General features: G+C 37.4%; 1 protein-coding gene across 3 annotated transcripts in view; it reads right to left on the minus strand.

The window, feature by feature from the left end:
• LOC122801571 overlaps positions 1–27,790 on the minus strand; it is a 906,449-nt gene that overhangs the window by 609,078 nt on the left and 269,581 nt on the right. For all 3 annotated transcript variants that reach the window (XM_044071011.1, XM_044071013.1, XM_044071012.1), the window contains one exon: positions 13,577–13,729. In XM_044071011.1, coding sequence (XP_043926946.1) covers positions 13,577–13,729 — 153 coding nt within the window. The remainder of the gene's footprint in view (positions 1–13,576; positions 13,730–27,790) is intronic.

Below are 27,790 nucleotides of genomic sequence, written 5' to 3' on the forward strand. Positions count from 1 at the left end.
CTCAGGTAGACCCATAGATATATATATATATATATATATACTGTGTATAATGCAGCACTAGCATCTGAATATAGCTGATGTATAGATGGGAGTGACAGGACTTGAATGAGATGTCATACTGAGGCCCCTCTGAGCCATCTTGGTGCTGAAGCTGCATTAACTGGTACTGATGGAAGTAGCAGAATTCAAGGTACGAGTTATACAATGAAAGGAAATTTCTTCAGTGTTGTGGCCAAGAACCCCATCCATAAAAAAGTGGCACATGACATTTGCAACTGTGTGTGGGTGAGGACATGCACTGTTACTTTGCTACTAGCCCTTACCACTTCATATACGTGTCTGTCTGTGTGAATGTAAGGGTGTGTGTATCTGTAAAGTTGCCTGATGAAGCCCTACAGAAATGCAAATTCTTCCTTTTTAAATAAGTCTTCCAAGGTACTACCAGCTCCTCCACACCCCAATTTTGGTTATTTTCCCACACTGAGTATTCTACTTTAGACAGTGTGACATAGGCACTCAGAGGTGTCTTTCTATTGTAATTGCTGGTTCTATTTCACCTCCCACTGTGTAGCCTTTTCTTAGTATTTTAATTGTTTATTTGTTTGCACTTCTTTACAACTATGTTGACATAATCTTGCAGGAAAAAAAAACCTTCAGTATCAATAATAACAAGAATAATACGCTGGCTGATATGCTGAACTGCAAGACGAGATACTGGACATTTTTTCTGAATTCCACTGGCAACTGGGAATCCACTCTGAGGTGATAGAATTGTGATTTTTTCATACAAAACTGATGGCATTTTCAAGAAGTACACCACAGTGTGACTTGAGACAACATTACACACTTTACTTTTCCTCAGACTAGCAGTATTTCTAAAGTAGCAATTGGGGATGGGATAGCATGTAAAACTTATCTATTTAGTAGAGTTCTTAAGGGGGAATAGAGATGGCAAGAATAAAACAGCAGACATTTTGCTTAAATAAGGAAATATAAACACAAAACAAGGTCAAAACACATAAACCCACACACTCGGAGGTACTTAATAGAAGCCTACCAAAAATCAGAGACCTCCCGAACACAAACCACTTGCACACACTACAAAGCAAATACAATCCACTACACACAACTTCACACACACACACACACACACACACAGACACACACACACACACACACACACACACACACACACACACACACACACACACACACACACACACCAGTGTCTCAACAAAAAGCCGATAAGGCAAAACTCCTCAAAATCAAATGTTCTGGTCATAGTCAATGCCATAGAGAACCACACAAATGTCCCCCTCCCCATGATGGATAAGGAGAAGGTCACGGTCAGCTGCCTGTCAGGTGCAAGGATCCATCAAATCACACACACAGTCAAGTTACTCAACAACAATTACCATTATAACTTTGTCATAGTACATGTTGGGATGAATGACTTGAGACGTATCACTCTAGACTATATGAAGAGAGGCATGAGTGAACTCTCAGATTATGTGTTCCAGGCAGGTATGTCCCTAGCCCAAAGCAGCATTCTACCTTCACCCAGGATGATGCCACAATATAGACAAAAAGTGATTAACTTCAACAATTGGCTTAGCTTCTGGTACAAATCCAGGGGGATCCAGTATCTGTCAGCCTGGGACGACATGGTTGACAGACCACACTGCTTTGCCAGAGATGGTCTTCACCTGTCTCCTCTAGGCCTTCGGATACTGGCAAAGGCGCTTGCCGCTGCTGTAGTGCCTTTTTCGGCAATGTCAAAATAACATTTCCAATATAAAAAAATTCACTTGAGAAAAACTCAAGGTCATGCTGATTAATGCTAGGAGCCTAAACAGGAACCTGCACTCCGTGGAAGCACTCCTCACCTTGGGAGATGCTGACGTCTGTGTAGTCACTGAGACATTGTTCAAGGCTGCAGAGAGCACCCCGTCTATGCAAGGCTACAATGCCTTCTACATGTTCAAACAGCAAAACAAGCATGAAAGAACCAAAGGTGGAGGTGTATCCATCTTCATTAAGGCCAAATACACCTCAAGACTGGTTAAACAGTATGACTCTCTTGAGCTACTCCAGGTCCAACTAACTACAGGTAAAATACCCTACCACATCATTGATAGCTACAGGTCCACCACCATTAAGAAAGTGAAGCACACCGCCTACCTGGACCTACTAGAGTCACTCACTACACAGGCAAACACTTTGGTCATGGGAGATTTCAACTATCCTTCCATCAATTGGGTGACATACAAGAGCACAAACATACTCACCCTGAGGTTCCTGGACTTTGTTAATACAAATGCCCTGGAACAACTTGTCTGTACCCCCACAAGGGGCTCCAATGTCCTAGACTTAGTATTCACCAACATACTGCGTTTTTGCCCCCCTGGTAAGGTCAGACCATAAATCTGTCTCATAGGTTCATAGGTAGGTAGTAAGCTATCTGCCCAAAGGCATTTATAAGCCTAGCCGGAATGTGTTGGCTTTCACCACCCCCTTAGATAAGTTCCCTGTGCCTCTGTCCAGTAGAGCCATTGAAGTGATCCCTGGGGTAAATTTTCTGTTTCCCATCCACTCGTCAAGGTTTTTCTTGAAGAGGGTTAGCAAGGAGCTCTGCCTAATGTAGATTGGAATCTTATTCCAGAGCATGGGAAGTCTCTGGGACAGGAATCTATCCCTCCAGCACGTCCTATTTATTGTTGTGGTGAGGTTTAGATCCCTGGAGCGTGTGGCTTGAGGGGATATGGTTTTCTTTAGGTGGAGCATGTCCATCAATTCTGGGTTGGACATGGCCTTGTATGTCAGGCAGAGATCACCTCTGAGTAGGCGGTATGCAACCGAGTACAGCTGGAGTTTCCTCAGTCGAGCTGCATAGGGCATCTGCTTGAGGCCAGTGATCCTCTTGGTGAGGTACTTCTGTGGTCTTTCCAGTTGTTGCAGGTGTCTTGTAAGGTACATCCCAAATGGGGCATTGTACTCTATGAAGGGTTTGATGAGTGATGCATAGAGGAGCCCAATGACCTTTTTCGATCTGGATGCAAACACTTTTGTGATTAGGTGGGCCACATAGAAGGATTTTCTAACCACTTTGAAGTAACTATCAGACCTGATACCCCCACAGGAGCAAAAAACTGAAAAATTTCTCCAAGGCAAACTACAGTCTATAGGCGATGGTATAAAAAGTTTCAAACCTCCTGCTAATACAGCCAACAATGACTCCTATGCACTGGAGTACAGAAATGCCATGTATAACCACCTAAACAACTGTAAATCAGGTCCTCCTGAAAAAACAGGCCACCCTGGTGATCCTCAAGTATAAATAGGTTATATAACAAAAGGAAGAAACTGATGTCTTAGAACAAGAGGGAACTTACTCAGCAGAAGAAGAATATCCGCCACAGCTTGAGCAAGCAAATCAGATATCTTGTAAAATCCTCTAAAGCTAGTTACAAAGCTAAATTAACATCCCTAGCTAAGGATAATCCTAAGGCATTCTTTAGCTATATGTGAAATTTAAAAGGAAATGCCCAACTATGTGCTGAATTTATAGTGGACGGTACCTCTCGTACTGAACCTGAGGAAATTGCCAACCTTGCCAGCTGACAGATTTGGTGGAAACTTCACCCCTCTGTCCCCACCAGGCATACCCCAAGCATACCTGACACCAGTCCTCTATCTAGTATCTCCAGTAAGTAAGTCATATCTGTGCTCTCCAAGGCCAAAAAAAATGGCCTCTATGGGACCACATAACATCTCAGGCTGCTTATTAACAATCTAACACAAGACCTAGTGGAACCACTTGGCACTCTCTTTAACTTCAGCCTGACACTGGCTTTGTTCCAGCACAATGGAGAACAGCAACACTAAAACCTTACATAGATGGGGTCCATCAACCAAAACTGGGAACTATAGACCCATAAGTGTAACCAGCCTTATCTGCCAGGCTATAGACAGAATCATCATGGATCTTATCAGCAATTATATAGCTGACCTTCAATCCCTTGACCCAACCCAGCTTTGCTTCATTAAGGGTAGATCATGCTCATTGAACCTGGTGGACTTCACGAATGCTACCAAAGCCCTGGATGAAGGCAAAACAGTACATACTGCCTATCTTAACTTAGACCAAGCTGTTGACACAATTCCCCACTCATGTATCATTCAGAAACTCTCCCAGCTGGGGATTAACCATCACTAGATGGGCAGACAACTGACTCACCAACAGAACACATAATGTCAAAGTTGGGGATTCCACCTCTACCAGTAGACCAGTTACCTCTACCAGTAGACCAGTTACCAGTGGCATACCACAAGTATCTGTGCTGGTCCTCTACTGTTTGGAATCTATTTCTCGGAAGTCTGGGTGAAAGTAAATAGCTTGTGGCTGATGATTTTAAACTGGGCACAATCACTGAGTCCCAAATGATGTTAACATATTATAAAAGGAAGTAACACAGACCAATGATTGGTGCCAAAGCCACAGACTAAAACTGAATGCAAAAAAGTGTATTATTATCCCTTTGGCAAAGAGGAACTCCCTGTAAATTACAATACTGACAGCACCCCACTAAGCTCAAACTAAATGGTGTGAGATTTGGGAACAAAGGTTGACAGTAACCTAAACTTCGATCACCATGTGTCCACAGTGGTAAGAAAAGCCTTCTACAATGCCCATTTCATAAGTAAGGGCATCACATCCAAGATTAAGAAAGTTATAGCTCCTCTGTACTCGACCCTCATCAGACCACTAACAGAGTACAACTCTCTCTTTTGCATGTACCTCAGCAGACACCTGCAGCAGCTGGAGAAACCACAGAGGTTTTTCACCAAGAAAATACAGGGCCTCCAAAACATGGCCTATATAGAAAGACGGAAAGCCCTGTCACTGTACTCTGTATTCTACATGCTGCTGACAGGTGACTTGTGCCTGGCCTACAGAGCAGTCTCTGACCCTGTACTAATGGAAATGCTGCACATCCACAAATCAAATGGGAAAAGAGTCACTTGCTCCAGGGAACTCAACTCAACCTGTGACATTAATAGAACATGCTGCAGTGACAAATAGATCTCCCAGAGATAGCTGCTCCTCTGGAATAAACTCCCAATTCATGTGACACAGAGCTCCTCAATGACCCTATTCAAGTGCAACCTAGACAATTGGATGGGAGACCGTAAATTCACTCCGGGGGGTGGCACCTATGTCTCTCATGGATATAGACAGTCATTGCTGATCACAGACTCAATCTGTGAATAACAGCCATCTAACCAAGGACAATTAGGGAACACAGGTATAACATAACTATGTTTGTAAAGGCCCTAGGGTCATTAGCCTAGTTACCTCCTATGAACCTATAAGCAGATGGTCTGAGAATGAGTCATTCTAGTCTTTCCTTGGACAGGACAGGTTTACAAGGAAAGAATAGCAAATTATCATCTCACATAAGTAAGTAAGTAAGTCTGATTTAGCTGTCTGAATCTTGTCTGTATTATATTTAGGTGATTATGCTGCTTAATCTCTGCACGTTAGTTCTCTCACTGAGTAGCAATTTCTCACAGCATTGTATGGAACAATGCTTTTCAAATATAATTTTACTGCACAGCTGCAGAGCATAGCAGAAAACATCTGAAATGCAGCCTAACCATCTAACACAATAAACTGGATTAGTTCTTTCAGCATTTGCCTGCTGACAAAGCTGGCTTTAGGCACCACTGAACGCTGTAGTCATTGGGCCCCCCCCCCCCGAACTTGGTAAGTTATCTTATTTTGATATTTTGTAACACGTCTGTCAAATCAACAAAAGCTAGCAAAGCAAATTTGCATACTTAATAAACCAGCTGGGTAATAATAACAACTTTTATTTATATCTCCTTTAAAATTCAAAGATATATCTGCTTTTAGTAACAATATTTTGTCAAGTAACATGCTTCACAATTTCACACATAAACTCAAAGAAGCAGGAATCAGTGAAGGGAGCACCTCAGTGCCAACAAATCCACCAAAAGTTCAACACTGTCAGAGGTGCAGAAGTGCAGAGATATACAACCAGTCAGGCAATCCACCTATATAAAGTTCTTTGTTAAAAATAGCACAAAATTAAAACCATGACAGCAACACTAAATGCTTAACTTATTTCACCGTGTTTTTCGTCCCTTCAATACTGAGACTTCCTCAGATAACAACCAATTACTAAAGTCCCTCCTTTTATCTCTCAAACAAGAGTTGCTAAATGCAACTTCCAGCTTTAATTACACTTCCTATTAAAAAACACAAATAAAATATAAACAATAAAAATCTTATTCAACTCGTAAAATAAAATATCTTGATCAAACCAAAGGTATTTGCATTTTCTATTTACAAATACAAAAAATATAATTTATGTCCAATTTTTATATATATAAAAAATGCCTTAAATAAATAGTATAAGGTAATTTTTCTAATACTCTGCTGCCCTCTACCAAACGCAGATAAATATAATATAGTCCTTAATTCTAAGATATATATCTAAAGCTAAGCTATCCTATATGTTTTTACATGTATATAAAGGAACCATACTAACTTATTAAAATATTAAAATGTTAAAATATTCAAATATTAGGGTAAAAATTCTATCTGTGAGTTATTGTTCAATCAATCTTCTCCTTTGTCTTTTCTCTCCTCTACTCTATACCTCCTCCCTTGTAAAATATAAGATTTAGGTTTTGGATAGCTTCTACCTTCTTTAAATTCATCCACGTCTCTAGCATACTTTTTACTCTTCCTTCTAACTAAATCAGTCATTTTATTATCTATTTTAATTTTAATATCCAGATATTTCTTTCTTTCATCTACAAAGTATAATAAATCCTTGGTAATGGTTTAATTAACCTTTACTATTTGTTCATATAAATTGTCCATATCTTTTTGGTTGTTCTTAATTATGGCTTCCATAATAGCAAAACCACAGATATCAAAAATTTTTAGTAGTTCCTTATGAAAATCTGAATCTTCTTTTACAGTATTGCATTATACACCCTTAAACCTTTTGGTGTTATCTTCCAAACATTCTCTTAGGTACCAATTATCACATTGCAATGATTTATACTTAAACATTAAATCATATAAAAATATTAATGTTTTCTTGATAGGTTCTGGATTCACTACTGACATGATTGTGGTTAAAAAGTGAAAACTTATTGTCATTTAGCCAATCAATCCATTCCCTTTCTGTATAACCCTCCTTTTGTCCATTATTGTCCTTATCGGACAAAGGTGCAGAATCATTAGCTTTGCTATATATGTTTTAGAGTCACCTTTTTTCCTTGTTACTCACTTATCCTTTGATCTGGCTCCTTCTTTTTCATGTGATTGGGAATAAGTAGGAAGGACTTTTTCCGGTGAATGAAATACTTTTGGAAATAAATCCAATGTTTTCGGCGCTTCTTCTCCTCCTTCTGAACGCTGACTCTCCTTTTCACTATTTGGTTCCTTAAATAAGTTAGCTTGGTTGCCTGGCAATGAAACCAAGCTCTGTTGACTTAACGTATTGCTAAGATTGTGCGATAATGCTTGGATTAGCTGGGATAGTTCACCCGCCAAGCTGTTAATGTCTTTTCTCATATCCATAATCACTTTATTCATTTTGGTGAACTCCGTCTCTGCTTTATCTGCCCCCTCTGATAATTCCATTATGTCAAGCCAAACGTAAACTCAAAGAAGCAGGAATCAGTGAAGGGAGCACCTCAGTGCCAACAAATCCACCAAACATTCAACACTGTCAGAGGTGCAGAAGTGCAGATATATGACCAGTCAGGCAATCCACCAATATGTTCTTTATTAAAAATAGCACAAAAATCGAAACCATGACAACAACACTAAATGCTTAATTTTAGCAACTGTGAGAGTACAGGTTTAGTTTATTTGGCTACTTGTAAGGTCTGTGATTCATTTTATGTAGGTAAAATTGAAAGGACCCTAAGAAAGAGAATTTATGAGCAATCCTATGCTATAAGCACATTTAATCGGAATAATGCCTTATAGAAATATTCATTAGTATGTAAAAAAGCTAAGTTTATGTTTTTTGTACTATAAATTGTCCCTTTTGACATTAGGGGGAGGTTATGGGAAGAAAATATTGAGGTTTGGGAAATATATTGGCAAATATATTTACAGGCTAATGAGAAGCCTGGTTTGAATGATAATATATCCATCATGCCATTATTAAAAATGAGAGCAGCTAGAGTTTAAAGGGACATCATTTTTATTCATAATTAATCATTTTATTGATAGTGGTATTTACTATTTGATATGTATATATTTTTATCACGTTTTTTATAAACTTATACATATTTTTAGTAATTACAACATAATGTTGATTGCTTTTTCATTTATTCGTATACTAGGCACTTTTAGAGTACCTAATATTTGAATATTTTAACATTTTAATATTTTAACAAGTTAGTATGGTTCATTTATATACATTTAAAGACATGTAGGATAGCTTAGCTTTAGATATATGTATCTTAGAATTAAGGACTATATTGTATTTATTAGCATTCAGTAGAGGGCAGCAGAGAAAAATTACCTTATACTATTTGTTCAAGGCATTTTTATATATATTAAATGTATCAGTGGTTTGGCGTAGCAAGAACAACAGAACACAGTCAAAGAGATATCAGAGTTCTGAAGATGCCCGTAATGTAGTGGGTGAAAGCGCTTAACTGGAACTATTTGTTAGATTTATTCATTTTGTTGTTTTATTAAACATGTTTTAAGCATTTTTTGGATACTCTTGCCTTCTTTTTATGGCATCAGCTTGAAGTATATAATTGCGTCTCAAGACCGATTAGCGTTTGGCATAGATATCTCCTTGACTGTGTTCTATTTTTATATATATAAAAAATTGGACATAAATTATATTTTTTGTATTTGTAAATAGTAAATAGAAAATGCAAATAATTTGGTTTGATCAAGATATTTTATTTTACATGAGTTGAAAGAAGATTTTTATTGTTTATATTTTATTTGTGTTTTTTAATAGGAAGTGCAATTAAAGCTGGAAGTTGTGTTTAGCAACTCTTAATTGTTTGAGAGATAAAAGGAGAGACTTTAGCAATTGGTTGTATTTGAGGAAGTCTCAGTATTGAAGGGATGAAAAACACGTTGAAATAAGTTAAGCGTTTAGTGTTGTCGTGTTTTCGATTTTTGTGCTATTTTTAATAAAGAACGTTATATCGGCGGATTGCCTGACTGGTCGTACATCTCTGCACTTCTGCAACTCTGACAGTGTTGAACTTTTAGTACGCTTCACAAGTTCATTAAATATTTTGCCACTGACATAGTGCCCTCAACATAGTTAAATCCTGCTAGAGGACATTCACTCCACTAAATCTATCAAAATAGGCAGCTTTAGGTGCTGCTGCTAAAGCTGCTGCTGGTTAGGGAAAATGTGGAGACAAAAATTTGTATTCATTTTCCAATTATATATACTCTTTAACTGAAACACGGCTGTGATATGACCTTCTTAGGATAAAGCTGATAATCGGTGAATGAACATGAGCAGGGTAAGCTGCTGTTTGATGACAGCTAAACAACAGTCACTGACTGATCTTTTAAGAAGAGCTGATGCTTCTGATCTTCTGGGATGTTTTTTGTTTCTTTCCAGGAGTTTTATAAATACTGGCAAAACACCAGATACTATAACTCTTAACTTCTTTGCTCAAGAAATTTGAGCAAAGCTAAAAATAATAGAAGTAAAAAGGCTCAAAATCAGGAACACTTTTAAAATATTAACCTCATTCACTTAAAAAGGTCAATGGAATACATGTTGCATCAACATGCATTTTTTAGACAATAAGAAGTATGAAAATGTGATGTCTGCATTTATTGACTGTATGTAATCCTGAATGATTTACCAGCAAATCAAACTTTTTTATGAGACACATAGCAAAATTATGAGGCAAACTCAGGGAACCTCTGTGAAATCGGGGACAGTGACAAGTACTGTGCTGCTGTTTGATGGCTGCAAAACAACAGTCACTGATCTGTTGTAGCTGTACCAGTCTTGCATAATGTATCACTATATACTGAAAGAAATGCAAAACTAGTATTGCTGTGGCTTATTTATTTATTTATTTATTTATTGCCATTTGATTACTAGGAAAGTCCAACTGAGTATAGTCCCATTTTCAGCAGAGGTCCGAGGAGAAAAGCACCAAATTATTATAAAGCATTTTAAGAACAATAATTTTACAGTCTTCAAAAATAAAACAAAAACATCTGCAGTTTAAATAATTATAACAAATTAAGACATAATATAAAAACGTTGGTTAAGAAATTGATATGTGACAATCGTTTAATATTTAGATAAATTTTATAGATGGTAAGAAGCTGTATAGACGTGTATAATGCTTTTGTGTGTGTGTGTGTGTGTGTGTGTGTGTGTGTGTGTGTGTGTGTGTGTGTGTGTGTGTGTGTGTGTGTGTGTGCGCAATTTAGTGTAAAATAACAAGCTGGCTATAATTTATAGCCCTTTCTAGCACAAATATCATCAGCATTGCCATTATGATTGCGTGTGGTGGGGGAGTGGTTGCAACGTATTACAAAGTAACAAGCTGACCATATTTTCTTTCACTTATCATCACAAACATAGACCTTACACAAGACAGGTGGCTATCTTTGGTGGTTTAGCAGAACCACCAAAACAGCTGGTCATTGCCACTGTGGTACAGTGGGTAGTACTGCCATTTCACAGTGCTTTGAACTGGTTGAATTCTTAGCTATGTGGAGTTTGCATGCTCTCCCTGTGTGTGTCCGCATGTGTGTGCACATGAATGTGTGTGTGTGTGTGTGTGTGTGTGTGTGTGTGTGTGTGTGTGTGTGTGTGTGTGTGTGTGTGTGTGTGCGTGTGTGTGTGTGTCTCTGTCCATGGGCTCTGGTTAACTGCAGCACATCAAAAACATGCATTAGCTGAAACGGAATTCCTCCCTTTTCCCTGAAAGTGAACATGCAAAGTGTGTGTGTGTGTGTGTGTGTGTGTGTGTGTGTGTGTGTGTGTGTGTGTGTGTGTGTGTGTGTGTGTGTGTGCACGTACATGTGTATGAATAAAAAAAAATCACGATTTTTAATGGTTGTCACACACACGATAATGTCAGGACACATACACTATTCTTCCAGGTAGCATGAAAAAAAGCAGTTAGCAAGTAATTATATTTCAAAAGCAAGACATACATATACCACAGAACTTTCATACATTTAGATCTTTTTAGTAATCTGGTGGCCCTCACACCCCAGATTGTATAAATGGATTTTGACATGGACCTAATAGTGGCCTCTGCCCCCAACCACACTCCTTCTAAAACCAGCCCTGCTGTATGTTATGTGGGGAGCTTGGGATTGTGTGGTCATTACTACTTTAATTTTCATCACAATCAAACCTTAGAGCTGTGCACAAGAGGTCATTGCAGCTTGTATTAAAGCTATGGACAGTGTGGTCACTGTTTCTTTCACTTTTCTCAAAGACCTCAAAGGTATATAAAAAAGGTTACTATAGCTTGTGTAGGGGCAGTGTGTACCGTCAAAGAACAACGAAGTGGAATACATTACTGTAATCATTATTTTTTCACTTTCCTTACAAGCAAACATCAGGTAAATATACGCTGTCTTTGGGGTTTAGGGCTGAGGACTGAGGAGGCATGCTATGTATACGTATGACAGCAGTCACTTAAAATACATGACTATGGCCATTTAAATCAATTTTCTTCTCAATCTAAAACCAGTAGGATACACAGGCAGTGACTGTTTTTTTTTGGGGGGGGGGGGGGGGTTAGGGAGGCAGACAGTATTCCCCATATATGATGTGTGCATCCTCACAACAATTTTCTTTTTAGATTATTGTGAGTTACTCTTTTGTCAGCTTTTGACACTAAGCCTTGAGCACAACTTTTGTCTTCCTCGAAAGAAAAAGTAAGACTGAAATTCTTTTCTTAGTTGTGATTTTTGTTCAGGCCACCAATGGATTAAAAGATTGGGAAAAAGCTCTAAAATACACCTCAGAGCATCTATAACTCTATGGCTTCTGGGGGCTTGACTTAACTGAGTTATTTCCTAAATGGTTATTATTGCTCTGCCTTGGTCAGGAAAGGTATGCTAAAAGGATGCAAGGAAAACTAAAGCTGAACAGCAACACTGAATTTCTTTCCTCAGTTAGACATAATTTCTGTTCAAACCATCATTGGATGAAAAGGTCTTGTAAAAAGAAAAAAAATAATAAAATGCACTTCAGAGCATACAGAAAGTTATGGTTTCTTGAAAAAGCTGAAGAGCAGGCAAAATGTGACTCGGGAAGAAAAAAGTAATGTGCATGGTGTGGGAAGCCCAAGATTGGGGGAAAAACACACTGAAGAATGTGTGTGTGGAGGGAATGAAACAGTAGGCAGTGCCTACTGTACTATTTCACCCAAGTACAGCCCTATACATAGAGCTGTTGTAATGTATTATTGTTGCAGCTAATTACCAGTATTTTATTTTACATTTGTTTATCGGGAAAGTCCGACTGGAATGAGGTCCATTTACAGCGGAGGCCCGGGGAGAAAAGCTCCACATCAAACAATATGTGCAGTGATAATTATACAATGAAATGATATGTCATACAAGGAGTAATAAATTTATAATGGCTTGTTCCAAGCAAGCTTAATTTACACATAGTAGGCCCTGGATGGCAGCATTTGAAAGAAGAAAAATTCCACATTAAACAATACAATCAAAAGAAACATCACACAAGACATAATACATTTACAGTGGTTTACAGTAACTGTGAATGTCCCTCTTTGAGATGGCCCAACATCATGTGGTACACAGGCCTGTCATAATGCAACAGCATTGTAGTTACAGTTCTGTCTGTGTGTACTCCTAAAGCTCTTCAGCATGAATTAAAAGGTTGTTTTTCAGGGGTGGCAGTTATAAGGTGATACTTACATTTGAAGTGTCCAGGGGCCCCCAAATTGACATTTGCTGGGATCCCCAAAAATGCTAATACCAGCCCTGCCTGCTAACAACTATACAATGTCTTAGATCGTGGTTTGGAGGTGAGACAAGTAACAGCTTTTGTGAATATTTGAACATCGAGCTGGCACATCAGCATTCGTCAAAATCTACTGCCAATCATTAGCGGACCGAAGTTCCGCTGTGGCGACCCCTAACCGGGAAAAGCAAAAGACTACAACAACAGTACAGGCCATGCTTGTCAAAGGATTGCTGTGTGACAGAATTGATGTTTCACTGCATTTTGTTTTATGGCTTTCATTCTTCAAATGCTGAAACTTTGAAATACATTTGAAGTCAGATGGCAGGGGGTTTAAGTGTCAATGTCCTATAGGAGTATAATTCAGACTGCTTTATATTAATATACAGTTTATTTGTGGTCATTTTTACAAGACTTTTAAACAATAAAGCCATAAAAACATTACACTTCAAGCAAAGAATAACCTGTTACTCTACATCATGTACAACACCAACAATACCAAAGAAATTAAAATGCACTTCCTGAGTAAACTACAAAAGTAGCTATTTTTACACACTTACAAGGTTTGCAATCTCCTGATTGTTAAGTTGTACATTCCAGACACATAGTTCCTTCGCTATCATGTACCGTTCATCACGAATAGCCATAATTAGTGGCTTAAGGTACACTGGACGGGGACCACCAATGGACTTGTCAGGACAAGCTAATATTATCTGCAAAAAATAATATAACATGGAACTTTTTTTAAAAACAAGAATTTTAACAAACCCTAATACACACAGAAACAAGTTTTTTTTCTCTAATGCTGTGGCTTACTGAGTTATCATTTGATGAACTACTCACATCTGGGAAGGTTCTGTAACTGAACAATATTCTGACACCTATTTGCAACTTGAACTTTTCAACCTGGATTGGAAGATGTGTGGCTAACTATAGATGTGGAAGTAGGGTGGCAGAAGGAAAAAGAATGCACCTTCCAGCTAATTTCACAGGATGTCGGTGACACAAAGGACTCAACATACAAGAATATATAAACTTTGAACAGCTGTAAAACATGACACCCAAGAACATATGTTTACCAACAGGATAGCTCCTAGTGTAGTCTTGGTTAGGATTCTAAGCTAATCTTCATCTATCCCTTAATTTCCACCTATTTCAAAAATTACATTTATGGGTGGGGGTGTGGATGGGGCAATGTGCCCTAATAGTAGAAAAAAAAAACTGCCATATCTATCTGAGAATCTATGCTGAGAGTTCATGGACACGACTAAAATGGGGGGGGGGGGGTGCTTAAATCCAATCTGGCAGAAAAGAGATAGGGTCATCTCAATTAGTGAAAAGAGGGAAAACAACTTGATGATTTATGCAACGTTTTACTAAATGGATAGGTGGATTGCTACACACTGGACTACTTTTTTCAGTCAAGGTGTTCATATTCAGGAAGAGAAATGATAGGACTGAAAATGTTTTTGGGGATACCGCAACAGAAATAAAAAAAAGTCAAGGTGGCTACACCGGCCTGGGGTGGGGTAAGTGATGGGCAAAATAAACTTCTCAGATACAATGTATAGTACAGAAAGAATCAGTAAAATACTGTTTCTACTGGAAATGGTAATGAGAAGTTCAAACATTTTCCATATCAGGCAGAAAGAGCAAAGTGCTTCTTCGTCTATGTATAAAAGAGTGTCAGAAAGCAGAGCAAGTATCAATGGGAACAAATGGACACAAGGGTACATGAGTAGACAATCAACAGAAAAGGAATTTAATAGCCCAGGGGGGTTCAGATAAGCTACCTGCCTGTGTGATGAAAGAGCAGTTCTGTTTACTGCATCACTGATACTGCAGTACAGCTTCTCTTTAGAAGCAAGAGGTTATGCACTACTTCAGATTAGTGATGGGGGTTCTCATTGCAAAAAAAGTGGATCTAAGGAGCAATAAGGTAAATACATTAATCTAATTCTCAATTTCATTCCAAAGATATTTATGAATATTTCAAGGTGCTACTTGGGTGCAGGGTTGCCAGATGTCCCTATTTGGGCGGGACTGTCCTGAGATCAACAGCCTGATCCCGAGTCCCGCCCTGCCTGGCATACAGGACAATCAAAAATCGCTAAACACGGAGCTTCTTGTGTTCTGCATTAAACAGAAGTAGCTCCGTGTTTAGCGATTTTTGATTGGCCCGTATGCCGGTATACGGGCTAATCAAAAATCGCTAAACACGGAGCTACTTCCGTTGAATGCAGAACTGCAATGTTCCGCATTAAACACGAGAAGCTCCGTGTTTAGTGCAGATCTTTAATGTGGAACTCTGTTCTGCATTAAAGACCTTTTTTTTTTTTTTTTTTTTTTTCTCGTCCCTATCTGGCTGATATGAAATCTGGCAACCCTGCTTGGGTGGCATAGTGTTGGAATGAGTAGCATTGTTCCCTCACAGCAAGAGGTTCCCCTGTTCAGTTCTTGGCTGGATGCCTTCTGTACAAAGTCTGCATGTCTCCCTTGTTTTTGCATGAGTTTTCTCCAGGTGATCCAGTTTCCTCCCACATTCCAAAGGCATGGAATAGGCAGACTTTTAAATTGTCCACAGTTTTGTGTGCATGCATATGTTACTGAAGAAAGGCCTGGCAATCTACTTCCACCCCTCCCCCACTCACTTACTAAACTCTGTGGATGGCGATAGTTTTCATGTAGTCACTATAGGATCTAACTATATTAAAGTTGAGGTGCTAAAGCATAGGTGCCAGAATGGATTTCTTCATGTAGAATTATTTTAGATATTGCTTCTAAGCAACGTAATGCAAAAAGAATACTTGTGTTTTGAAAAATTATTTCAGGCATCATGCTGCAATTGCTTATTGTAAGTTAAGATAAAAAGGTATAACTGGGCATTGTTTGTAAAAGTTGCAGTGTGAAACATTGTAGAGAGAAATAAATAGACTACTGCATGCTTTGATCTTGCTTTTATAAAAAAAGTACTGTTAAACATACTAAACATAAAAATGTGAAAATGTGAAAGGTAATTATCATGAGACAGAATGCTTTTAAAAATGTGACAGTCTAAGCTGTCATTTATTTATTTTTTATGCTTTTGTAGACCAGGTTAGTCCCACTAGGCTAGTATCCTCTTTTCAGTGGAGAACCATGGTGGTATTTATACTACTACGGGAAATTTGGCCAGGGCATTAGGGATCTTCCCCTAATCGTCTTTGCTGTGAGTGGTACCCATTTTGCATGAGCACTTCCTGTTTCCATTCCAGGCATAGAGGTGGCCCAGAGAAACGGGGAGGCAGATGGAGAGAGAGAAAGAGATAATGCAGTGATGAGAGAAATGGAGGAAAAAACTAATACTGAAACAGGAGAATGCATGCAGGATTGTGAGATGATGTTTCAAAGAAATCTGTATTATGGAGATGAGTCAGCAAACGATGGACGTATAATTACAACCCTCCAGTTTGGGAGGGCTGCAGGATGACTTACTTAAAGAAATGGTGATGCAGAGTGAGCAAGAAAATGAAGGAGTCATTTCTTGAGGGGGCATTATGGAGAAAATACAAAAGGAGGATGCGGAGACAATCCAAAGAATACTGGTGAGATGGAAAAGAAAACATATACAGAGAAAGCAAAGGAAGGCAAAAGGGGAGTAGCAAAAAAGAATAAGGAAGACGAAAATTAAAAACAGAAGTTTATCACAAAGATTCAAAGTAAAGAAAACAAAGAAATGGACAGGTAAGAAGTGTGGAAAAATGTAACAGCTCCTTTGGGTGTAAAAGCACATAAGGTAAGAACATTTATTCTTATTAACAGAGAGACATTTTGAGACATTATATGTGAGACTGTTTTTTCAATGGAAAATATTCTTAGAGAATATGAAAAAAGAAAGACTGTAACCCATGGAATCTTTATGTGATAAAATTATTTAACAGGAAAACAAAAAAATCATGTGCAATTTTGAAAACAGGTGGAAAGAGAGACTTTGAAAGGATATTTGAAAACTTTATAACTTTATGTAAAGAATTACTGGACATTGCAAAAGTTTGTGATTAAAGGAGTTTATAGACTGGGTGGCACAGTGGTGCAGTGGTTAACATTGTCACCTCACAGCAAGAGGTTCTCTGGTTCGATTCTCGGCTGGAGTGCCTTCTGTGTGGAGTTTGCATGTTCTCCCTGTGTTCGCGTGGGTTTCCTCTGGGTACTCCGGTTTCCTCCCACATTCCAAAGACATGCATCTGGAGCATTTCTCCCCGGGCCTCCACTGAAAACAGGCTCTGTGGAACCTAGTCGGACTTTCCCAGTCAACAAATGATAAATAAAAATAAAAATAAAATAATGAGACTGTAATATTGTGTTAAAATGAAAAGAGAAAAAATATATACATATACTAAGCATGATAAATGTGAAGTAAAATATGGATGTAGTAAAATACTGGGGGCAACCCAAAATATGGTTATTTTTGTGGAAAAGAAGGACATTTGATAAGTAACTCTAATAAAAGAAAATGTTATATTTGTGTGGAAATGAGATATGATGCATAAAAATGTGAATTGAAATGTTATAAATGTAACAAAATTGGACATTCATTGATGGATTGTAAAAATGAAAATAAGAGTAAGGAAAAAGAAAGAGAAGACAATGGACAAACAGAAGATATTTTGGAAGTAGAGGAAGAAAAATCAGATGATAGAAAACAATAAAGAGGACATATGAGAAGATTCTGAGGGCAAGTACAAAAGAAAAATGAAAAGAATGGTTGGTATAATGGTTAAGGTGTTGGACTCACAGACACAAGGTGCACTGTTTTATTTTCACCCTTGGAAGGGAAACTGACTAGGCATACAAAGGCCTATTAATGCAGCAAGTGTAATAACTAGCTGCAAACCTATGAATCTAAGAAAAATGAAAAATTTAGAGTGCTTTCTGTAAATATGAACATCATTAAAATACGGTAAAAAGAATAAGGATTTTGGAGTGGTGTAATACATGTGATATAGATGTAATTATATTAGAAGACACAACATATTTAACAAATGAAGAAAGATTACAAACATAGAAACTATGAGGAGGAAAGGTAATCTGGAATCTTGGAAATGAGAGATGTTCTGGAGTAGCCATATTCTGTAGAAATTCAGTAAAATATTTGCTGTAGCTGTAGATTTAAAATGGAAAGAACAAGTATATACAATTATAACATTATATTCTTACACTAATTGTGAAGAAAGAGAAACCTTACTTCATCAGATTTTAGACTATGTAGTAATAAATATAAATGTTATAACAGGAGACCTTAACTGTGATTTAAGAAGCAAGAGTAAAAATAGAAAGGAAATAATCTAAGAAAAATGTTAGAAGTTATTAGATGTGGTAAGTTAAAACTTTGGAACAAAAATTCATGGACTTACAAAGGAGATATGTATAGAACTGAAATAGATTATTTTATAGTGTCAGAAGGTTTAGTTATAGGAGAAGGGGGTAGTTGAAATAGGATTTTCTGATCATCTTGCAATATGGCTAGAGATAAAGAAAACAATGAATATATAAAAACAGTCAAAGGAATAAAAAGGACAAAGGGACTTTTTACAAAGAAAAAGATAAGAAGCACTGAGTTATTTAAGCAGATTAGTAAAGGAAAATGGTAGTGTAATGAGAGAAATAAAAAATGTAAAAGGAGAACTAGAACTCAGGAAAAATATGGACAGTGCAGCACATGCAATATGTGCAAGAAACGTTTAAAGAAAAAAGAAGGTAGTGAAAAAACATAGACAGTAAAAAAGTTAACAGAAAAAAAAATGAGTTGAAAAAGGCAATTTCTTTATATGAGCTAGATAAAGTATTAGGGCAAGCACATATTGACCCGGCTGCAGGACCAGATGGAATATGGTATGAAAGGTATAAAAATGTAAGGCTTGGCAAAAAATATATTTTTATAGATTTTGAAGGAATGTTTAAATGAAAGTTTTACATAGAAAGAATTATGTAGTGGAATGCTTAAATTCATATGGGAGAAAGAAGGCAGAAGACAATAAAAATGGAGACTGATAGTATTGAATAATAATGATTATGAGATCTTTATGAGAATACAAAATATATTTGAAACTAAAATGAAAAATACTATGGAATATAATATATACAGTATGGGGGAAGTGCTGTCAGGATTTATTAATGATAATTAAAGAAACTGTAGATGATATTGGGAATATATAGGAAAATCGTGATAGGAAACCTTAGCAAGACATTTGATACAACTGGACATGGAATTTTATAAGTAATAATGAAAGAATGTAATACAAATGAGAAAGTTAGGAAATTAAATATGTGAGCATATAGTAATAATAAAGAAAAATACTTGCAAATGGCTGGTTAAGCCAAAAGGCACATATGAAGAGTGATATAAGACTGTGATGCCCACTGAGTTGTATATTCTTTGTATTAGTTATGAATGTGATAGTATGCGAAATAAATTACAAAATGAAAGAGGTGGAGTATATAATACCTGAAGGGTTATGAATTCCAGTCCTGTTAACATATGCAGATGACATTATACTAATTGCAATAACTAAAATTTGGATAAACGAAGTAATAATTTGCACAAATGAGTATCTAGAGATGATAGGAATAAAGAGAAAAGGAAAATGTTTAGGTAACATAGTAAATATAGGGTCTATATATTTTGCAATTAGTGAAATTTCTGTGTTAGGAATAAAGAGAAAAGGAAAATGTTTAGGTAACATAGTAAATATAGGGTCTATATATTTTGCAATGAGTGAAATTTCTGTGTTAGGATTAACATCTGGGAATAAATATGTAAGTAAAATTCAATAGAAAAAATACAGAAGAAATAAAGCAAGCCTGTCTTTTCTGGAGAACATATAAATTATCATTCAGAAAAAAAGGATTATTTGATAAATTCAGTATTGATGGGAAAACAAGTGTACTTAGCTAGGTATTTACGTTGCCAACCGTATTTGAAAATAAATTATTACAGATTTTTTTCTATTTATATGGGGGTTCTAGATTAAACCCCATAAAAAGAGTTTTGTGTATAAATAAAGAGGAAGGAGGTTTACGGTTAATTAACCCAGTGGTATATGCTGCTTCATTAAATGTGTACAAAGTGAAAAAGATGAGAGATTAGTAGTAAAATTATATAAATATAACTATGATAAATTTGGGGGTATGTTAAAAAAGAGTAAAAGAGAAAAGGCATGTATAAATGAAAAAAAAAAACGTTACTGAGAAAAAAAATTTTTATGGAAAATAAGAACTGATGATATAGAAAAAAGAAAGAAAAACATGGTATAAGAATATAATGATAAATCATTACGTAAGCCCATGAGAAAATCAAACAGATGAAAAAAGTTAAAGCTACAAAAATAAGAAGCAAATGGTGTAATAAGAAAGTAGAAATCCAAGACTTGTTTTGTAGAGACTGGTAATACAGAAATTACCAGTAAAGGGAAATATGCCATATAAAAAGAAAAGTGACTTTTGTTTTATCAAGTAGCAGAAACTACTGAATATGTGTTTTTGAAATGTACAAAAGTAAAAAGGTTATGGGGAAACCTATGTAAAGAAGATTTTTTGAAGATATAAAAGAAGTGAATACAATAAAAATGGATATGATTTAAATACTGATATGATAAGAAAAGAAGAAAAGAATATGTTAAAATAACAGATAAAATAATATTTATGTCATATGATTTATATAGAATGAAATAATAAATAAAACTAAGTTTAATGGGAATGGATTTTAGCAACAATATTAATAAAATCAGATAGTGGTTATGGAAAAAGGAATGGATGTCTAATAGGGATGAAAATTTAGTATGATTGTAAGGAAAAGCATGAATATATGTACATATATTTGCATGTCTATATATCTGTACATTTACAAATATTTATAAATGTGTAAATATGTTGTAAGTTAGAGTTCTTTTGAATATAACTAATAGACCTCTACTGTTTTTGATAAGTACCATGGGATCTTTTACATCCACCTGAGCTAACAGCAACTGAAACAGATGGGGCCTCATTATATCAACGTTTTTGAGAGACAGCACACTCAGGTATGCAGCACCCCTCTTATGCTGCACTGCAGTGTCTGCTATCAATCTACCTGGTGTAGGAATAGAAACCACAGCTTCTACACCAGAGGTGAGCACACTACTTGTTGTACCACTGGCACTGCATTCAGATGGCAAACAATTAAATATTTCTGTTAGCTATGGGAGTATAAGTTTTAATTAAAATATTCCAAAAAGTACCACCTAAGCTAAAAAATGCTGGTTTTGTACTTTGTTTTATTCATCTACATATGCTAGCATGTAGTCTGCCATATTTTGATTTGCATTTAGCTACTTTGCTGTATGCTACTCTTTTATTCAAAATAAAATATCTTGCCACAACATAATTGATGCCTCTAAAATGTATATGAGACAGCAGTCAAACATTTTCAAGTTGTGACTCTTGTAAGTATGTATAGATGACTGCTGCTACTTATGCAAGAAGGCTACTCTTCAGACGTGATTACACAGAGTGATGTCAAAACTAATTCTGGAGAAACACTTTAGAATTATTACTGCAGTCTGTTACCTGACATCTCCTTCCATGTACAAAGATTCCAGAAAATTCTGTGACAGACTGTTATCTGTAGGCAAGCAAAGGAAATATATTACTGTCCTATAGATTTCAGTATGAAATTTGTGGGAGATATCACACCTTGCCTTAAAAACTGTCTCGTGCCTGCAATTCATATAGGCTATACAAGATCCTACTAGAACCAGTCATCAGCTGGGGAATCATTTTTTTCAGGACCTAAACATTACCAGTAAAATACATTAAAAACATCATTCACTTACAGTTAATTTTCCCATTCTGATTACTCATCTACATACTACTTTATTTTGTTGGCAAAAAAGAATGAAGCAATAAAGCCTAATAAGTAGGAACAGACGGTTTAACTCATAACTCTGAAACCAACCAACTTAGGGACATGAGACTATGTAAATGGGGTATCATTTATATCAAAACTGATGTTAACATTGTACTTAATATTCTCCTTGTATTACTAGTATATAGTCACCAGATGTTCAAATGGCAGGTAACTAGAAATAGATTATTCCCAGTCTAAAGTTTTCAGGCTTAGACATTTGGTTGGAAGAGACAGGAAGACAATCTGTAACCCTCTTGAACTATTTCATTGTCCTATACAGCTTAAATTAAAAAATAAATAAATAAGGTCAATATCTTAAGCGGCACAAAGTTCCTGTGCCTAACAACTTCAAGCATTTCAAGAGAGAAAGTTACCAACTTCATCAGAATGGGAAAACAAGAATTTTAAGTCCAAGAAACAGCCATTTTGTCTGACAACCTGTTGTCAAAGTAGAGTACCTACTAAAGAAATTGTGTAGAGCTCCTCCTCTCAACACATCTCCGCCACATTTATTTGTGAACTCTCTGTTTCAGATCAGCGAGCTATTCATTTGGAGAGGATCACTTCTAAGACAGGTGTGATCTCTATGTTTGAGAATGCCTTCTCTGAAAAGTACAGGCCTGCATCAGCTTCACGCCAGGTCTTAAAAGTTACAACATGCTGAACAGCAAAAGTAGTGAGCCAAATTACCACCCTTGAGTTAGTTTAGAGTTACAAAACACCTTAGTACCTAGACAGCAATCTATTTCTGAAGTGACCAAATCTCTGTAAACAATAACACATGCTGGAGCATGGATTAAACAAGTATTTCTGTACACATAGGGTGTTGGGAGGCACAAGCTTAACCAGGGAGAAGTTTACAAGCCCAGAAGTACAGTAATATCTGTGCGCCACATAGCATGTGTTATTGTACTTATAAAATTACATTTTTTATTATGCAGTCATTGTACAGGGTACGTAGTGAACATATTTTACACACCCTCATTAACTAATGCAATTGATCCCATTCTATAAATAAACAGTAATACATAGTCATCTCCGTGTGTGTGTGCATACGTTCATGTGTGTATAGATAGATGATAGACAGATTTATATATATATATATATATATATATATATATATATATATATATATATATATATATACACATCTGTGTGTGTGTGTGTGTGTGTGTGTGTGTGTGTGTGTGTGTGTGTGTGTGTGTGTGTGTGTGTGTGTGTGTGTGTGTGTGTGTGTGTGTGTGTGTGTGTATAACCACTTTAAAGCCATGTCTGAGAAGCAAGCACAAAAAGTTACATACAATAGAATATACCTAAGCGACCAGAGTATGGATACATACAATAGATATACATAAGCAATGAGTAAAATTGTAAAAATAATTGTTAGCAGTTGAAAATTTTTGTTTACATTATATCTACATAAACAAATTAAATGCATCTGTATTACTACTAAAATGTTCTATATGGCAATGTGTGAATCATGAGATGCCACTTATATTGTTAAAACAATTAGGATGTTAAAACAAATTATTTATTAGCACGTGGATGCCATCAAGACAAAGAATCAAATAACTCTTGATATAAACACTCCAAAAATATACTTTAAAATGTTTTAATTTTATGTGATAAAGAAATTAAATAATGATGAAAAAAGGTGAAAATGGTTAAAGTATCTTGGAAAGAAAAGTATTACTGTACTGAGTTAGGATGAACTTATCACGTATATCTGGTCAAAATGAGTCTGTGAGTATCAAATGTATGTTAAAATGAACACCATTAACATGAATAATACTTGGCAACATGGCTTTTTAATAATACTTAGAATTGTAGACTCATTATTTTACTATTTTAATGAATATTGTAAACGTTTGTGATGCGCTTATATGCTAACAAGGTTATACAACATGGCTGGTGAACATGGGAGATGTGGTTTTGAACAGGTATTATATGTTTGATATGTGGTAAAGCATTTATCTGATGAAGTGCACAGGTAAAACATTCCAGAATGCTTCTTAAATAGATTAAAAGAGGATCTAACAAGGCCACTAGAAAAGTACAGTTTTGTACCTACCATAAATGTAGATGTTCGAGGATTCCATTGCTGCAGTCCTGACTATTGGGTATAGTCCGCGTCCAGTCGGCCCGAATACCAGAGTATAAGGCTGACGTCGGTCAGGGCGCATTAGACTGACGTCAGTACGTCAGGGTACTAATGCGCATGACCGACGTCATATCCTCAGTCTTTTCTTGCCCCAGATGTCAGAAGACCCTAAAAAGACAAGTCCCAAAACAACCTGCACCAAAAACATGCACAATATATACAACCATATATATACAAAAATATAAGCATGTAAACTCACCTACACAACCACCCCTAAATACAGAGGGGAAGGAGGGAGGGTAAATTGGACTGCAGCAATGGAATCCTCGAACATCTACATTTATGGTAGGTACAAAACTGTACTATGTTCTTCGTCTTCCATTGCTGCAGTCCTGACTATTGGGTAGAATCCCAAAGCAGAGGTAAGGGAGGCTGGCAAATTATAAAGCAGTAGGAGCTGACAACATGCCTTGTAAAACAGCTGTGGCAAAACCAGCCCTAGACTTAGAGTAGATAGGAAGGTGATAATGCCTAGAGAAAGTATGCACTGAACTCCAAGTAGCTGCTTCCAGAATATCCTTAGTTGCCACCCCTTAGAAATGCTGTTGAAGTGGCAGTAGCCCTAGTGGAATGAGGCCTAATCCCAGCTGGAATCTCCTTGCCATGATGGGAATAACAAAATGCAATGCAAAAGCCAATCCACCTAGAAATAGTTTGTTTTGACACAGGCTTGCCCTGAGAACTCAAAGCAAAAGAAACAAACAACTGCTGAGACTGCCTAAAATCCTTAGTCCTGCTTAAATAATAACGCAATTGCCTGTGTACATCTAAAGTGTGCAAAATCTTTTCCCCTTTATTTTGAGGATCTGCAAAAAACGTAGGCAAATGAATAGTTTGGTTTAAAGCCACACTAGAAACCACCTTAGGCATAAAAGGATTAGTACGTAATGATACCCTATCCTTATGGAAAATCAAAAAGGGCTCTACTGCCATAAGGGCCTGCAACTCAGACACCCTTCTTGCAGAAGTAATAGCCAACAGAAAAGCAGTCTTCCATGACAAATATTTCAATTCAGCAGTAGCTGCAGGCTCAAAAGGTTGTAGAGTAAGTTTTTCCAACACAAAATTGAGATCCCAAGCAGGAGTAGGAGCTCTACGTGGGGTCTTATATTCTTTGCCCCTCTAAGAAACTGCTTGAACAAAGGATGCGAAAACAAAGGTGGGTCACAATCATAGTGAGCTGAAATTGCTGCAGCATGAATCTTTATGGAAGAGAAGGACAAACCTTTGTCCAATAATTCAGTAAGATATTGAAGAGTCACACTCAAATTAGGCTCAGAAATCTCCAAATTCTTTGCTGTACTCCAAAATAAAAATCTCTTCCATTTTTCTGCATACACTTTCCTTGTACTAGGTCTTCTAGCTTCCATAATCACATTTAAAACTTGTTGAGGAAGTTGAGACCTGCTGTGTTTCAACACAGAATATGCCAAGCTGTTAGATGAAGAGAGTGTAGCTTGACATTGAGCAGATGACCGTCCTTCTGAGATAACAGATGAGGAATCAGAGGTAAAGGGCATGGAGGCTTCTTTACCAGACTCCGTAGTAGAGGGTACCAGTGTTGCCGAGGCCAATCTGGAGCTATCAAAATCATCCTTGGCCTGTCTTGTCTGACCTTTAACAGTACCTTTGGAAGAAGAGGTAGAGGTGGAAAGGCATACACATGAAGGTTTTTCCAACTGAAAGACAGAGCATCCACTTTCCAAGCCGTGTGATGAAACCCCTTTGTGCAATACTTTGGCAGCTGGTGGTTTAGTGGAGAAGCGAACAGATCTATGTCTGGAGTTCCCCATGACACTGTCAGTTTCTGAAATACATGAAGATCCAGTTTCCACTCGTGGGGATCCATGATTTGTCTGCTTAACACATCTGCTAAGGAGTTCTGTGCTCCTGGCAGAAACCTTGCCTGAAGAGTCAGTTGCAGGCTTAGCGCAGTCTCCCATAAAATCATTGCTTGCCTGCATAGAGGATAAGAATGTGTTCCCCCTTGCTTGTTGATGTACCACATGACAGTTGTGTTGTCTGTTAGAATCAACACCTGCCCTGGAAGAAGTAACTCCTTGAAAGCCATCAATGCAAACTGGACTGCTAACATCTCTTTCATGTTGATATGTAGATGCTGAAGTCTGGCAGGCCACTTGTCTTGTATCCACTTTCCATTTAGATGAGCTCCCAAGCAATGTCCGAGGCATCTGTTGTTAAAATCTGACTTGCCTCTGGCCGGGTCACAGAGAGTCCCTTGTTTAGGTGACATTCCTGAGCCCACCACAAGAATTCCTTTTGAAGGCAAGGTATTATTTGAATGACAGTGTCCAAATCCTGGCAGTGCTGTGTCCATACATTTTGAGATACCATTGTAACTTCCTCATATGCAGTTTGGCATTGGGAAGCACCAGAATACAAGATGCCATGAACCCTAATGCTTGAAGGACTGTCCTTGCAGTCAGCACGGACTGATGAGATAGTTGATGGAAGTAAAGTGACAGACTCTTTTGTTTGTCCGGGGTTAAAAAGGCCATCTGGGCTGCTGTATTCAGTCTCACACCCAGAAAGCACATGTCTTGAGAGGGTACTAGACTGGACTTTATTTCGTTCACAGAATACCCTAGGCATCTTAGCACTGCGATAACATATTCCAGGTGCTGTAGAAGAACTTCCCTTTCTTGAGCCAGAATCAGGCAGTCGTCCAAGTAAGGATAGATTTGAATTCCTTGAAGCCTGAAGTAAGCTATCACTGGAGCCAGAACCTTTGTGAACACTCTGGGCGCAGTAGATAAGCCAAAGGGCAATGCAGAGAACTGATAATGAGAATTTCCAGTCCGAAACCGCAGATATTTCCTGCAACTTAGCCTTATAGGCACATGAAGGTAAGCTTCTTTGAGATCTAAAGTTACCATCCAGTGATCTTTGCCCAGCAGAGGTAAAAGCTGTTGTAACGTCAACATCTTGAACTTGGGAATGTCCAGATAAGTGTTGAGGATAGATAGATCCAAAATTGGTCTCCACGTGTTTCCCTTCTTTGGAACAAGGAACAGGCGAGAATAAAATCCTAGGCCCCTTTCTGATACAGGGACTGGTTGAATGGCCCCTATGTGAAGCAACTGTAAAATTTGCTTGTGAGCCTCTTTTCTTTGTTGAGGAGGAACGTCTGGCATGCCTTTGAAAGGGGGCATGGTATGGAAATAAAATCTGTAACCGTGGTGAATGATATCCAACACCCATTTGTCTTGAGTAAGTAGATCCCAATTTTCTTTGAAAAGAGACAGTCTTCCTCCCAAAGGAGCTGCCAGACGTGAATCTGCTGGCAGTGGAAAAAACAGGTCATTGGGTCTGTTTACGAAGGACTGACCCCTGCCCTCACCAGAAGTCTGAGCAGGTGAACTCCTGTTCTAGGCCTAAAGAACCTTGAGCCCTGCCCCTACCACGTCTAGACCTACCCCTAGACTGAGAATCATAGGCAGGATATGTCCACCCCTTAGCAGGCCAATTTCTACTAAACTTTGGTGGCTGCACCTGCAAAAAATCTTTAACAGTTTGCATAGACTTAGCCTTGTCCTCCATCTTCTTTAAAACTGCTTCCACAGGCGAACCAAACAACACATCAGACTGTAAAGGAGCATCCAAAATCCTTGTCTTAACATGCTCAGCTAAATTCTGATCCTTCAACCAGGCATGCCTGCGAAGAACAGA

The sequence above is a fragment of the Protopterus annectens genome, chromosome 5.part0, assembly GCF_019279795.1.
Source record: "Protopterus annectens isolate FY-2018-M chromosome 5.part0, PAN1.0, whole genome shotgun sequence".
Lineage (NCBI taxonomy): Eukaryota > Metazoa > Chordata > Ceratodontiformes > Protopteridae > Protopterus > Protopterus annectens.